General features: G+C 50.0%; 1 protein-coding gene across 2 annotated transcripts in view; it reads right to left on the reverse strand.

Annotated features, from left to right (window-relative positions):
- The window catches only part of LOC147116199 (axonemal central pair apparatus protein HYDIN-like), a 120,672-nt gene that overhangs the window by 48,251 nt on the left and 57,211 nt on the right, over positions 1-15,210 (reverse strand). For both annotated transcript variants that reach the window (XM_085990924.1, XM_085990923.1), the window contains one exon: positions 637-762. In XM_085990924.1, the coding sequence (XP_085847050.1) occupies positions 637-762 (126 nt within the window). The remainder of the gene's footprint in view (positions 1-636; positions 763-15,210) is intronic.

A 15,210-nucleotide genomic window follows, 5' to 3' on the forward strand; every position in this document is an offset into this window, starting at 1 on the left:
TTAGTAGGCATTCGTCCCGAGAGGTCAACACGAATACCTACAATGGGATCTTTTACGTCCACTCGAGAGAGAGAGAGAGAGAGAGCAGACGGGGCCTCGGTTTAACGTCTCATTGGAAAGATGGCACCTCAGACAGTGCAGCACTCCCTCAGTACTGCACTGCAGTGTCAGCTTAGATTTTTGTGCTCAAGTCTCTGGAGTGGGACTTGAATCTACAACCTTCTGACTCAGAGGCGAGGGTGCTACCAACTGAGCAATGGCTGAGCTCTTCCCTACAAATTTCATTGCGTGCCCCTGTTATATTACACATTTTCGGGGTGAAATTGGTCTTCGGCAATAGCGAATGGAGCTCATATTCACTACCCTCCCTCTCCCCATAAGCAGTGTAATTAACTAGTAGAACTGAACACCTGTTCCTAGGCACTACTATACAGAGCTGTACTGTACCAATAAGTCCAGCAAAGCGTGGTTTAGCCCAACATCATTTGTAAATAAATCGTAGCATGCATTATGCTTAAGTGCGGTGAACAAAAATTAAGGAAAGTCTTTTCATTGTGAAAAGGACTGCACTGTAAAGTTGAGCATCTAATTGTTTTGAATCACTCAAAAGAATTTGATGGAAATAATGGACTGTACCTTCTGGAGTGTGGTTTCAGTCATATCTAGAAGCTCAATAATGGGAGGAAGATACATCTCATGAGTATTTGCTAGCTTCTGTTTTGTGTCAAGGGACATCTCCTTCATGAATGCTGAGGGAGTCAGCTGAAAAAAAGTCAGAAATGGTGTTATTTAAAAAAAAACACAACAGTAATTATATAGAAGTATTACAGCTGTTACCCTGGAAGATCCAGCTTTTTGTGACAAGTGAAGATCGATTGATGCTTGAGATTTGCCAAGTTCAACAAATCAATTTTAGGCTTGAGCCAGAAAATAGACTCCAGCTGGTTCTTCATGGGCAACAAGTCAGATTTTAAAAGCACCATGCCATCCCTCTGGCTAACAAAAACATCACAGTGTTGCAGACTCATGAGAGCACAACATAGCAAGGTTATAACCTTGGATTACTTGATGCTGGCATCAGGTGCAAAAACTGGAAAAACACATAAATTTCTATTTCTCACCACTATTGTCTTTCACCTGGTGCAAGTAAAGTTCATCAAAACACACCGTTTTTGAATAAATAAACCCTGCTAACATAAATACTGCAATACAAAGAATTTTTAGAACAAGAACAGGGAAAGGTCACAAGGCCATGAGCTTCAACAGATCAAACCCTCTTATCCATCAAATCACTTTTCTCACCAGAAATGTATCTAATTGTCTTTAAACTGTCCACATCAATGGCTCTTCATAGTAACTTATTCCTAATTTGCACCAAAACAGCCCTGCCAATTATTCATCCTTGAAAACTGAATTTTCAAAAATTATAGATGCAATCTTGTGCTTGCAAAGCAGTTGAGCACAGGCAAGGCGTTTTTTTTTAAACGTTGATGCATTAGATGAAAAATCAATAGGGTGCAACCAGATACAATTGTAAACAAGATGGGCAGCTCATAAATACTGACAATTAGTGGGAACCTTCAAGAAATCAAGCTACTGATTTTCCATAGACTAACACATACTCCAACAACGCTGTTTAATTCCACATTTGAACTTGTGCTTACAAGGGACACAGTTCCACATGAAGACATGGGGCTAAATTTTCAGTATAGGCAGTTTTGGGGCGCTAACCTTAGCGCCCGCCCCAAAGTAGCGCCCCGTTGCCGGGAATTCAGTGGCTTCGCCCTAAGAGGTTGGTGGAGCGCTAAAAGAGGCGTTCCACTACTCTCTTTAGGCGCTAAGCCGGCGGTCCAGAGGGATAGCGCCCAGGCGGGGCGCAGCACGGGTGCGGTCATTTTTGCACTGACAGCAGACCCCGTGGTGCCGACCAGCTCTTAAAGGGGGAAGGGACGAATTGGTCTGCTGCCACGCCCTGCACACTGCAGCCTTGCAAAGAGGCCTCAACACTACTGCTCAGCCCCAGGGAGTCATGGCAACGCCAGAGAAGGCCCGTCAGCGTGCCCTGCGCTTCTCAGAGGGTGATCTGGACATAATGGTCACAGCTCTGGAGGTGAGGCGCAAGATCTTGTTCCCAGAGAGTGGGAGGAATCCAACCCACCACGACTACACCAAAGCCTGGAAGCAGATCGCCCAGAGGGTGACGTTCACCGGCGAGGCCCCCAGGACCCACACACAATGCCGTAAGAAATACAACGATCTGACCAGGATTGTGAGGGTGAGTAGCCTTTCCAGTCTCCTCCTCATTCTTGCATGTACACCTGACATGATGGGCAAAGGGACCTGAAAGTCCTTTTGGCCAGCCCTCAGCCAGCAGCATTGGGACAGTCATGAGCATCAAATGGCCATTCGGCACTCTACACTTTGGCCAAGCTATTCCACCATGGGAGGCAGTGGACAGTACATCAGGGCTTCACTCTGTCCAAGCTATTCCACCATGGGAGGCAGTGCACACTACATCAGGGCTTCACTCTGTCCAAGCTATTCCACCATGGGAGGCAGTGCACACTACATCAGGGCTTCACTGCGCACTTACAGCCCGTCCTTTCTCTTGCAGGCTAAAGTAGCGTTTAATCGCCAGGCCCGTGCCAGGGGTGGCCGCGCCAAGCTGCAGAAGCTCACTCGGCTGGAGGAGCGCGTGTGTGTGCTCATGGGAGCACGTGTGATTGTCCCCACAGCGTGCGGTGTATCCGACCCTCCACTGCCCGGCAATGGTAAGGACCTCGCCTTTTGGCCCTCTCGCGTCGCACTGGCCCATCCGAGCTACCTCCTTTGCCACTGTCCCACCAATGCGCTGAATCCCACCAGTCCTAACTCCCTCGCTGACGCCGTCTCCTCACTCTGAAGCTACTCTTGTGCATTCCTGCTTTCAGCTGGTGACGACCAGGACCCTGAGGCTGCCAGTGACAGCACCTCCAACCAGGAGGAGGAGGAGGAGCAAGCCGGACCTTCGGGGGAACAGTCACGTCCCGCAGGAGAGGAGGAAATGCTCGACACCTCCTCACTGGACGAGTGCCTGGAGGAACTGTCGCAGGGCAATGCAGCTTCTGGGACCAGTGGCGTCCAGCCACCCAGCAGCCGTGCGCGTGGCCCGCGGCCTTCCCCCCAAAGGGGGGAAGGATCAGAGGGGAGTGCTGCTGCTCGGCACACTCGCCGTCACCAACGCGGCAAGGGTCCCCTAGTTCGGCCCCCTCCTCCCCAGCGGGAGAGTCGCAACTCCAGTCCGGACACCTTCACTTCGGAGGAGGTGCGGAAGCTCGATCAGATGGCCGACGACTCGGACCGGCGCCACACGGAGCTCATGAGCGTGGTGGGGCGCATGCCTGAGGCCATCGAGTCGCTGGCGACCAGTGTGCGCGAGTTCGGGGCAGCAACTGCCGCGACTGGCCGCATGCTAACTGATGCCGTCAAGACCCTGGCGGATGTGATGCGCGCGCACACCAGGACCACAGGGCCACTCACTGCTGCCACACGCGCTGTCTCAGGCAGGCATCGCCAGGGCAGGCGCCGCGCTGGACCATCCCAGCAAGCCGGCCGTCGGCTGATTGCTGCGGATCCTGCAGTGCGGGCCCGGCCGAGTGCCACCGCGCCACAGCACCAGCCAGCGCATCCCAGACGCCAGCTGGCCCACATTGCGCCATCCGTCGCCGCCATTCCCCCTCTGGGGCGTCAAGGGCAAGCGGCTGCAGCTGATGGTGGCCAGGCTCAGGTGCGCCACTCAGGAGACGGCCCCTCGAGGCCCAAACGCCGTGTAGGCCGCCCCCCAGCGGCATCTGGCGGAAGGGCATCTGAGCCTCAGGCGCCTTCCCCCAGCCTCGCAGCAGCCACTGGGCAGAGCTTGCGAAGGAGCAGCAGGCAGGGCAGGGGAGGCAAAATGCTGGCCAAGGTCTCGCCCTCGCGGGCCACTCAGTAGAGGGTGTGGCCAGCTTTCCTTTAATATGGCGGTGGCCATCTTTATTTTGCCCATGGTTGTGCTTTTGGAGGGCTTTTTTTTTGCGTTAGGCCGACGTTGAGGCCCGGTTTCAATAAAGGTGGAGTGGCTCCTCCCCAGTTTGTGGGAGTGAGTCATTTGTTGGGCTTTTTGTGGGGCCCGTTTATTGTTTTTGGGGATTCATGTGGGAAGGGCTTTTCATTTTTGTTTAATAAAAAATTATCTTTATTCATGCAGTCTCCATGGTTGTTCTTCTTAGTGTTTGTTGGCTTCGCCGGCTGAGGGCTTGCGGAGCGGCTGCATTCATCTTCCCTCATGGCCCCTGGCCATTCCCTGACAGGGGGCTTAGAAGTACCGTGTAATAAGGTGGCATCGTGCGGCCCTTGGCCCTGGTCGCTCCCTCCTGGGAACGTACTCCTGCTCCTCCTCCTCCTCCTCCTCCTCCTCCTCATGCTCCTCCTGCTCCTCCTCCTGAGGTGCTGGTCCAACGTCAGGTGGCAGTGCCTGAGTCCTGCGGATAGCCAGGTTGTGTAGCATGCAGCAAACCACCACAAATTGGGAGACCCGGTCCGGCGAATACTGGAGAGCTCCTCCGGAGCGATCAAGGCAGCGGAACCGCTGCTTGAGGACCCCAATAGTTAGCTCGATGATGTTGCGGGTGGTTTGATGGCTCTCGTTGTAGGCCTCTTCAGCAGCGGTCCTGGGCGCGCGGAGCGGGGTCATGAGCCAGGTGCACAAAGGATAGCCTTTGTCCCCGAGTAGCCATCCTCTTGGGGGAGGCTGTGCCTGGAACATGTCATGCACAGTACTCTGCCGCAGGATAAAGGCATCGTGGCTGCTGCCTGGGAAGCTGGCATTGACTGCCATGATGCGCTGCTTGTGGTCACAGACCAGCTGCACATTCAGAGAATGGTAGCCCTTCCTGTTGCGATACTGCTCGCCATGCTCCAGAGGGGCCCGCAAAGCCACATGCGTACAGTCAATGGCGCCCTGCACCAAGGGGAATTCCCCGAGTCTGGAAAATCCCAATGCGCGCTGATGCTGGCTCTCCAGGGCCATGGGGAAGGAGATGAATTGGCTTCTCCTTCTGAACAGTGCTTCGGTCACCTGGCGGATGCAGCGATGCGCGCCGTACTGGGAGATGTTTGCTATGTCCCCAGCAGCGTATTGGAAGGAGCCGGTGGCATAGAAGTTCAATGCCACCGTCACCTTCACTTCCACCGACAGAGACGTCCTGCACCTGAGCTTTGGCCGCAGATCTCGGCGAAGCAGGTGGCAGATCTCTGCAATCACCCCCTTTCGGAATCGGAGCCTTTTAACACATCGCGCGGCACTCATGTTTAGGTAGGAGCGCTGCTGGCGGTATAGCCTGACTGGGTAAGGCCTACGTGGCCGACGCCTGTAGCCCCCTCTGCCTCTAGCCAGGGCTGCCCCTCTCACAATGCGTCTGCGAGCCCTACGGACATGGAGCTGCAGCTCCGCGTTGGCACCCCATGCAACCCCCATCAAATCCTGGCAAACACTCTAATTTCCAAATGGCCACTTGCAGCGCTGTTGCCTGAGTCCAAAAATACCTGCCTCTTGCTGCTTGAAACCAGTTAGCTATCCTCCTTGTTGTGTCTCCAGAAATGCGTTGCACAAGACTGTTTTCTGAAAAAAGGATGGCCTTTATACTGGAGAGGACATTCCCTTTAATTAGCGCCCCCCGGGGCCCGCGCTGGTTGTGTTGCGTTCCTTTTTCCAAACGCTCCGGCCGCCCGCCGCACAATGGGGCGGTCCGACTGAAGTTTGCAATCGGGGCGGCCAAAGGGCGTTGCACGAGGATGTGACGTCATTTTCTGCGCGCGCATCCGGGCGGGCGCTAAACTTTGCGCCGGCGCTAACGGGCAACTTAATTTGGGGCGGGGCGCAAACTGCGCTGCGCCCGGGCGCTACACGCATAGCGCCCGGAAATCACTTCTCTTAAGGCGCTAACTGCTGGCGCAAGCAACTGAAAATCTAGCCCATGATCTTTGTACCACAAGTTCAAGAACCAATGCATAATAAATCTCACTGCTGTTATTTTGGAGTGAAATAGAATGATGAGGCATAGCTGCAACACCTCGTCATAAATATGAAGTTTTGGTGTAAGTGCGGCTGGGATATCAGGATTGCTCGAGGCTGAAAGACATACTAAAGATGATAGGTTGGCCTGAACACCCACAAGAATTTGTAAAATGTCAAGTTAATTTACAATTCACATAAGCAACTACTTATGTATTCAATTTGCTATAGCATACTATGCCAATCATGCAACTTGCCACATAGCCATGCCAAGTACATTACGTTCTGGGATTTCCATAGTGATCTCAATAAACCCCAGAATAGGTAATCATCTGGACTTTCTCCCTACAGTAGCCCTTCGCTAAATCCCACTGAAGCGGCAGCAGACAGAATTGGCCACCAAAGTAATGTGGATAGAAACGTCGTGAAAGATGGTCCACTTCAGCTGAACCAGGAGCAATTCAAGACCTAGGCCGGAATTTTCCCGATAGACTCTGGAACAGTACCCATGGATTGGCGGGTAGCTAATGTTACCCCACTGTTCAAAAAAGGTGGTAGAGAGAAAAACGGGGAATTACAGTCCGGTAAGCCTGACATCGGTAGTTGGGAAAATGCTAGAGTCCATTATAAAAGATGTAATAGCAGAGCACTTGGAAAACAGTGACAGGATCGGACAAAGTCAACATGGATTTACAAAAGGTAAATCATGCTTGACTAATCTACTGAAATTTTTTGAGGATGTAACTGGTAAAATAGATAAGGGAGAACCAGTGGATGTGGTGTATTTGGACTTTCAAAAGGCTTTCGATAAGGTCCCGCATAGGAGATTAGCGTGTAAAGTTAAGGCACATGGGATTGGGGGCAAGGTATTGACTTGGATAGAGAACTGGTTGGCAGACAGAAAGCAAAGAGTTGGAATAAACAGCTCTTTTTCCGAGTGGCAGGCAGTGACTAGTGGGGTACCGCAGGGATCCGTCCTTCGACCCCAGCTATTCACAATATATATTAATGATCTGGACGAGGGAACTAGATGTAATATCTCCAAGTATGCAGACGACACAAAGCTGGGTGGGCGTGTGTGCTGTGAGGAGGATGCCGAGAAACTCCAGGATGATTTGGACAGGTTGGGTGATTGGGCAGATGCATGGCAGATGCAATATAACGTGGATAAATGCAAGGTTATCCACTTTGGTGTCAAAAACAAGGCGGCAGATTATTATCTGAATGGCAATAGATTGGGAGAAGGGGAAGTGCAACGAGACCTGGGCGTCCTTGTGCAACAGTCGCTGAAGGTAAGCATGCAGGTGCAGCAGGCAGTTAAGAAGGCAAATGGTATGTTGGCCTTCGTAGCGAGAGGGTTTGAGTACAGGAACAAGGATGTCTTGCTGCAGTTGTACAGGGCCTTGGTGAGACCACATCTTGAATATTGTGTGCAGTTTTGGTCACCTTATCTGAGGAAGGATGTTTTTGCCATGGAAGGAGTGCAGCGAAGATTCACCAGGCTGATACCTGGGATGGCACGAATGACATATGAGGAGAGATTGGGTCGATTGGGCTTGTACTCGCTGGAGTTTAGAAGAATGAGAGGGGATCTCATTGAAACTGATAAAATTCTAACAGGACTAGACAGACTAGATGCAGGAAGGATGTTCCTGATGGTCGGGGAGTCCAGAACCAGGGGTCACAGTCTAAGGATAAGAGGTAAGCCATTTAGGACAGAGATGAGAAGGAATTTCTTCACCCAGAGAGTGGTGAACCTGTGGAATTCTCTACCACAGAAGGCAGTAGAGGCCAATTCATTAAATATATTCAAGAAGGAGTTGGATATATTTCTTAAGGCTAAAGGGATCAAGGGATGTGGGAGAAAGCAGGGACAGGGTACTGAATTTGAATGATCAGCCATGATCGCATTGAATGGCGGAGCAGGCTCGAGGGGCCGAATGGCCTACTCTTGCTCCTATCTTCTATGTTTCTATGTTTCTTTACCTAGGCGAGTCAGGTGCGGGCGGGCGGTCAGCGAACCCGTTTTTGCTTCCACCCCGCTGCAGAAATCGACTTTGCGTTAATGGGGCCTATTAAGCCCGCCCTGCGCGTTACCCAGCCCTATTAAATGGTGCGGGTCTGAGGACATCATCGATGACGTGTTTTCAGCTGGGATATTTAAAGGAGCCATGGCCACATTGCATTTGAAGTTTCATCTAGGAGTGTGCAGTCACTGCACTGGAACTTTTGATAGTTCCAAACACTTGGAAACATGGCTGCACAGAGGCAGAGGGCTGCACCCAGGTTCTCCGATGACTCCCTCCATATGCTTGTGGAGGGAGCCAGAGCATGCAGGGAGGTTCTCTTCCCTTCCAATGGGCGGGAGAGACCTCCCCAGGAGACAGAGGTAGCCTGGCTCCAAATTGTAGAGGTGAACAGCAGGGATGTGTTCAGGAGAACCTGGGTGCAGCGCCGGAAGCGTTTCAATGATCTCATTAGATCAGGAAAGGCGAGTGCAAAGCCACACTCAACTTCATCCTGCTGTGCCTCTCATCACATCCCCATCACGCTGCCTTCCCAACCCTGCTCCTGCACAACCTTACTCACACCAACATACCTTGCACGTCCACCCATCCCTCTCTTGCGATCTACATGATCATATCCCCAACTTACTAGCCACCCCTCACACGCACCCTCATCCTAATGCAATCACACCAACTAACAACACACAAGGCCACTCCAACATAGACTCCCTCTAAAGATGTAACCCATCCATTCCTTACACTCATTCCATCACTCTCTCTCAACCTTCTCTTCTTTCCCTCCTTGCAGGAAAAGAGAGCCCACAATAAGAGGGAGAGGAAGAGAACTGGAAGTGGCCCTCCATCATTTGCCACCCTCACAACAGCAGAGGAGGCTGCGTTAGAAGTATTGGGAGTGGCCGACCAGCTCGAGGAAGGAGACAGAGAGAGGGGGACATCTCAGCAATCCGGTGACAGAATTACATATCATACAGCCACATGTCATACATCAGTCACTCGTATGGGAACTGATGTCATCAGCCACTGAATGGTCATCATGTGCATGATGGTATCTGTACCCATTCTTCATATGGCATATCAAACTTATCGCTTTACTCTCCCACAGGTCCATCAAGAGCTCCCGCACCACTGTCGAGGAGGAAGAGGAAGACGACCCTCAGAGGAGCCTCCAGCCTCTGAGGGCGCAGTGTCACCAGACATGCGTGCACCCAGCACCAGCACAGAGACGCACATCTCAGTGGGTCCCACGCGAGATAGAGTAGTGTTGTCACCTGGTCTGTCACAAGTGAGCAAGAGTAGATGGTGAAGACAGGGACAGCAGTGGAGACTCCTCGCCGGAGGGCACAGGATGCTCCCAGCTCTGCTCAGGCTCATGCAGACGCTGAGCCTCAGGGGCCATCCAGAAAGAGGGCGATCCTGGAGGTGCAGCCGGCTCAGACAGGTTTTGCGACCGCGATGTCCGCAAATGTTCAGGAGTAGCACCTCATAGAAGCAAGCGCAAGAGAAAGATGACACATAAGTAGATTCACAAGGATAGCTACTTGGGTGTTTCATTCAACGCTAATGTCAAGTTTCTGTTAATGTGAGGTCAAGCATAAAAATCTTTATTTTTCACCACTTTCCAGTCTTGGACAAATTTGCGTGCACCTTTGGAAGTGGCTTAGTGAGTTGCAGTGAATGGTGAGACATAACATTACCTCCAGCAATGGTGGTCAGTGTGAAAGGAATGGCTTGGTCATTGTAGGGATCCTTTATGGTGTTGCTGTGGGGTGGTGCCAACCTGGCTCGGCCTGTGGCAGCCATATGGGTTTTTAAAAATTCATTCCTGGGATGTGGGCGTCACTGGCAAGGCCAGCATTTATTGCCCACCCCTAATTGCCCTTGAGAAGGTGGTGGTGGTGTTGTTGGTGTTGGGGCTTATCATGGTCTGGTTCTGAGGACCAAGGTGAGACAGTAAAAACGGCACCCATTCTGATGGAATAGATGACAAGTCAAGTAGAGATGAGAGAAGTAATCGGTCAATGGTTTAATAGGTTCTACCAATGAGGGAAGACTGGATGGTGACTTTACTGTAAACACCTGCAGCATGTAGAAAGCTAAATCTGTGTTGGGAATGCAGTCAGCAACAGCTTCTGCCTGAGGAAAGTGACTAGCTGTCAGGTGGGAGCTTTTATAGTACATTTCATGCTGTCAACTAATCAGCCGGAGCAATTGCCACTCATCTCCCGCCTCAGGCTGTCAGATGTGGTTCCCGAGCTGCATGAATCCCGTGGTCAGCCAGGGAAATTTGAAAGGTAGGCTAAAAAAGGCACTTAAATGGTCTGACAACAAGCTGATAATGATTTGAATTAGGTCGCCCGCCTCTGCTGTTGAGGTCGCTGCTGCACCGGCAAACACGCCCAAGGGAAAGGTACATGGAGGCGGGATGACGGCAGGTTCCCGACCCGCTCCAACTTATTTCAAATTTCCCACCAGACCCGCCTCCAATCGTGTCTGCACAGACCCCAGAAAAGTCCGGCCCTCATTTCTATTCATGGCCTACTATGAGCAACAGATAACAGTGTCACTGCCACATTAGAACATAAGAGCATAAGAAATAGGAGCAGGAGTCGGCCATTTGGCCCAGTGAGCCTGCTCCGCCATTCAATAAGATCATGGCTGATCTTCTACCTCAACTCCACTTTCCTGCATTATCCCCATATCCCTTGATTCCCTTAATATTCAAAAATCTATTGATCTGTCTTGAATATACTCAAGGATTGAGAATCCATAGCCCTCTGGGGTAGAGAATTCCAAAGATTCACCACCCTTTTAGTGAAGAAATTTCTCCTCATCTCAGACCTAAATGGCCGACCCCTTATTCTGAGACTATGACCCCTGGTTCTAAACTCCCCAGACAGGGGAAACATCCTCCCTGCATCTACCCTGTTGAGCCCTGTAAGAATTTTGTATGTGTCAATGAGATCGCCTCTCATTCTTCTAAACTCTGGAGAGTATAGGCCTAGTCTGCTCAATAGCACTAGCATGAAAATAATAAGGCTCACAGCAACCCACCCAGTGGCTGGAGAGAAGAATTTGAAAGTACAGGCCAATCACTTACTAAAATAAAACATCTTGCCAATATCCAGGCAACCATAACAAACACAAGATGTAAGGGTTGTCCATGTACCACTCGCAGCTGTACATTACAGGCAAAAATGTATTAATTATTGAAACATGAAATCCATCATAACACATGGTTACTGTAAGCATGCTTCAAAACAAAAATAAAAACAAGACAAGATATCAGATACAGTTTATAGTTTGCATTGGAAAAAACAGCCAGTGAACTGCACATAACTGGTAAGGTCAATGGTTGACTTTCAGGGCAAAGGATGTGAAGTAAACCAATACTGTCCTAGAACACAGCAGGGCTACTTAAAAAGAAGAAAAGGATAAGTTGGGAGAAGCATTCAGTATAAAGTACTTTCACACATCTACTGTTAAAAAACATAGGGGGAAAAATTCGGTTGGTTTGCGCCTCCCGTTAGCGCCTTAAGAGGGCGCTAATGGGGCGCAAAGCAACTAGCACCCATGCGCAGCGATGTTTGTGCCGCTCACGAAATTAACTAGACATTTTGCGGCGGCATTAAACACTACCGCCACGATCTCCTACACCGGCAGATCGTGACGTCAGTTGAGAGTACAACGCCCCGGACCGGATATTGAGTGGCGCCCCCTGTCTTACCGCCTGCCACTAGCAACGACAGGTTGAGGGGAGCGTTTTGCAGTCGGGAAGGGACTGGGGGAGCGCTATTTAAAGGCGACCGCTTCCTGCCTTTTTTTGTCAACGAAATTTTTGCACCACGCATTCTGAGTGAGAGAGAGAGACTGCAGGAGATATTCAAAGCTGTGTTGAGGAGTTTTGGGTACTGAGCAGCACTTTGCAGGTTCTTTCTGATTTGATCTTCCTTGCATTGATTTAGAAGAGAATATGAGGGCTGCACTCTGATCTCTTTCGCTGGGCCTCTCCATTGTTCTTTCCAACAGATTTGATGTACAGGTCTCTCCAGGCCGAGATTCAAGACCGCAATGAGCAGAGTGTGGATGGAGAGCAAGATTGACCCTCCCCTTTAAGAACTGGTCGGCGCCAGTGTGTCTGTGTTCCATTGCGAACTGACATCACATGAGCTTCGCCAGCACTCTGAGGTAGCGCCTCGCTCCTCGGCCTATGTGCCTTAAGACAGGTGTGTAGAGCCTGATTTAGCGCTCCAATCACCTCCAGGGGCGATAAAAGCCAAGTTTGCAGTTGGAGGCGATAATTAGCGCCAGGCGCTAATCTTAGTGCCTGGCCGATAATTGCGCCCCAAATGGGGCGATACCGAATTTCTCCCCCATAGAATCAAATTCTCGTGTATTAGTATTCTCTTCTCATCTATTTTTTTTAAATTATTGCATTCAAGGTGAGTGCTATTCGTGTTGAGAATGGAACATTTCCTATCTCGGGCACCCAGCATCAACATCAAGCATTCCCAAGCCAGGTATAGCACAAGTAAAGTAAAGCTCCTTCTCCTTAAGGCGATTGGCAAAAGAACCAGAAGCAACATGAGGAAAAACGTTTTAACACGAGTGGTTAGGATTTGGAATGCACAGATAGGGCGGTGGATACAGCTTCAATAGTAGCTTTCAAAAGGGAATTGGATAAATACTTGAAGGGAAAAAAATTGCAGGGATATGGGGAAAGAGCGGGACTAACTAGATTGCTTTTCAAAAGAGCCGGCACACACTCGATGGTCTGAATGGCCTCCTTCTGTGCTGTACTTTTGTAGGATTCCACGATTCTATGAAACATTTGGTTAAAATTCAGCTGAGTACTATCATGCCCATTACCTAGACAGGGTGCAGGGATGGGTGAGGGAGGAGATGCTCTCCATACTTGCCCTCAATATATTTGCTTTCTCAGCATCATCGTTGGATACAATACAGGGGGAAAAATGTAATTTATCTTAAATTAGTACATTTTTACAAAGGACACTTTAAAACATTGAAAAACATTTAAGTGTTTATGAACTGCCATTTGTCACAGTAATGAGCATTTAATAAAAATCCTGCTGTGTCCATGAGACAGATGTTATGCATCGGCAAGCACTGACCCGCTTAACGAGGAAAGCCAGCCAAAGGTCCGCTTCTTCTTTCCTGAATTACCCTACTGCTGACAAGTTGCCAAAGCACGATTGACTAATAAAACTCCTAATGAAAACAATCATCTAATCCACGTGTCTGGCCAGGTAAAGGACATCTTGTTTATCTCAGTCCATTCAGCTAAAAGTACTGTTAGCCAAAATTACATTTCAATAATAAGCTGCAAATACATATGACCTCCCCAATTTAAAATACCATCGGTGCAATGATTCTTCATCTAATAATCAGCTGCAATGATTCCACAAATTCAAAAATGTAGAGAAAACTGTCAGTGTAATCACTAATGTTTTGTGCTTTAATTCCTGTCGCATTAACAATAGCTTACTTGGAGAATGTATTCAATGAGATCCAGTGGCAGAGCACATTCATCCAGCAGCAATCACATGGTAGTTGAATGCAGGTTTCTGCCCACATTTTCCCATGCTTCGCTGTGCCATCAGGCTTCGAAGAGACAATGGCCTAAAAATTCCGTTGCTTTGCGCCTCCCGTTAGCTAATGGGGCACAAAGCAACTGGCGCCTGGGCGTGGTGCTGCCAACGCCTCCCGCGAAAGTCAGCAGAATGTTAGCGGCGGCGGTAACCGTTAGCGCCCCGCGGCCCTGCACCACCGGCAAGGACGTCATCGCCATGATAGCGCCCCGCTCGCACCCCGGCCGCGATCTTCGGTAGCACCCCCTTACTTACCGCCGGATGCTATGTCCGACGGGGTCGGGGGGAGAGGGGGGGGGGCCTGCCTGTGGCCGGGGCAGTGCAAATTAAAGGGGAGGTGCCGGGCGGCCATTTTTGTTGCTGGCCACCTGCCAGCAGCTGCCCCCTCTGTCATCCCCGGCTTCCTGAGCAGCCCCCCCACGGAGTGCCGGCTGCGCTTCGTGAGCTCGGCACTTTTCTTGAGTGCCGGGCTCTTTTGCCGGCACTCCAATCCCTGGTGGCCCAGCTGGGCCCTGGGTCGCGCTGCGCTAGGCTTCTCCTCTTTAATAAAGGGGAGGAAGGCCTGCAGTACCGCAGCAAGACGTGCCGCAGTGCCATATTCACTCGCAATGCCCCAAGGAGGCGGGGCGCTTCCAGTAGTGCCCCGCCTCCCTCTTGGGGTGCTATCGGTGAATTTCGGCTGCGGTGGTGCTAATTTTGTTGGGGAGCTAAAAGTAGCGCCCCGGCAAAGTTAGCGCCCCAAAGGGGGTGCGACCCAAATTTTCCCCCAATGATTGTAGGCTATGTGGTTCCCTCAAGAAGGGAGGAAGAAAATTGGAGAGCAAGTTATCTCACTAAGATTAGGGAAGAAGAAAGCAAACCAAAATTTTAAAAAGATAAAGTGGTGAGGGCATGAATTAATTACTGTAGAATTTTCTAAAGTAGGTTCCTTCAAATTGGGCATCATAACTAACCCAAATTAATGTTTTACCAATAATGTGGAGCGCTGACAGTGGCAACAAAGCTTCGGGAGACATGGCTCAATTCTAAAACAAAAAGAAAATACTGCAGATGCTGGAAATCTGAAATAAAAACAGAAAATGCTGAAGATACTCAGCAGGTCAGGCAGAGAAAAAAGAGAAACACAGCTAACATTTCAGGACGATGACCTTTCGTCAGAACTGGAAAAAAGCAGGAAATGGAATAGATTTTTTAGCAAGTGCAGGGGCTGGGAAAGGGAGGAGGGGATGAAAGAACAAAAGGGAAGTTCTGTGATAAGATAGAAGGCAGGAGAAGTTAAGGGACATTAAGAGATATTCAAGGCAAAAGGAGATGGTAATGGGACACGTTAAGAAACAAAGGATGGCTCTAGATGAAGTGTGAATTGCGCTGGCAGAATGAAAGACAGCTGCCATGTGGGAGAGAAGAAATAAAGACAGACAAAAAGTGTGGATGAAAAATATATATATGATAGGGGCCGAGGTTATGATCTGAAATTGTTGAACTCTATGTTGAGTCCAGAAGACTGTAAAGTGCCTAATCGAAAGATGAGGTGCTGTTCCTCGAG

The sequence above is a fragment of the Somniosus microcephalus genome, chromosome 6, assembly GCF_052327205.1.
Source record: "Somniosus microcephalus isolate GS21.2 chromosome 6, FLI_Smic_1.0, whole genome shotgun sequence".
NCBI lineage: Eukaryota > Metazoa > Chordata > Chondrichthyes > Squaliformes > Somniosidae > Somniosus > Somniosus microcephalus.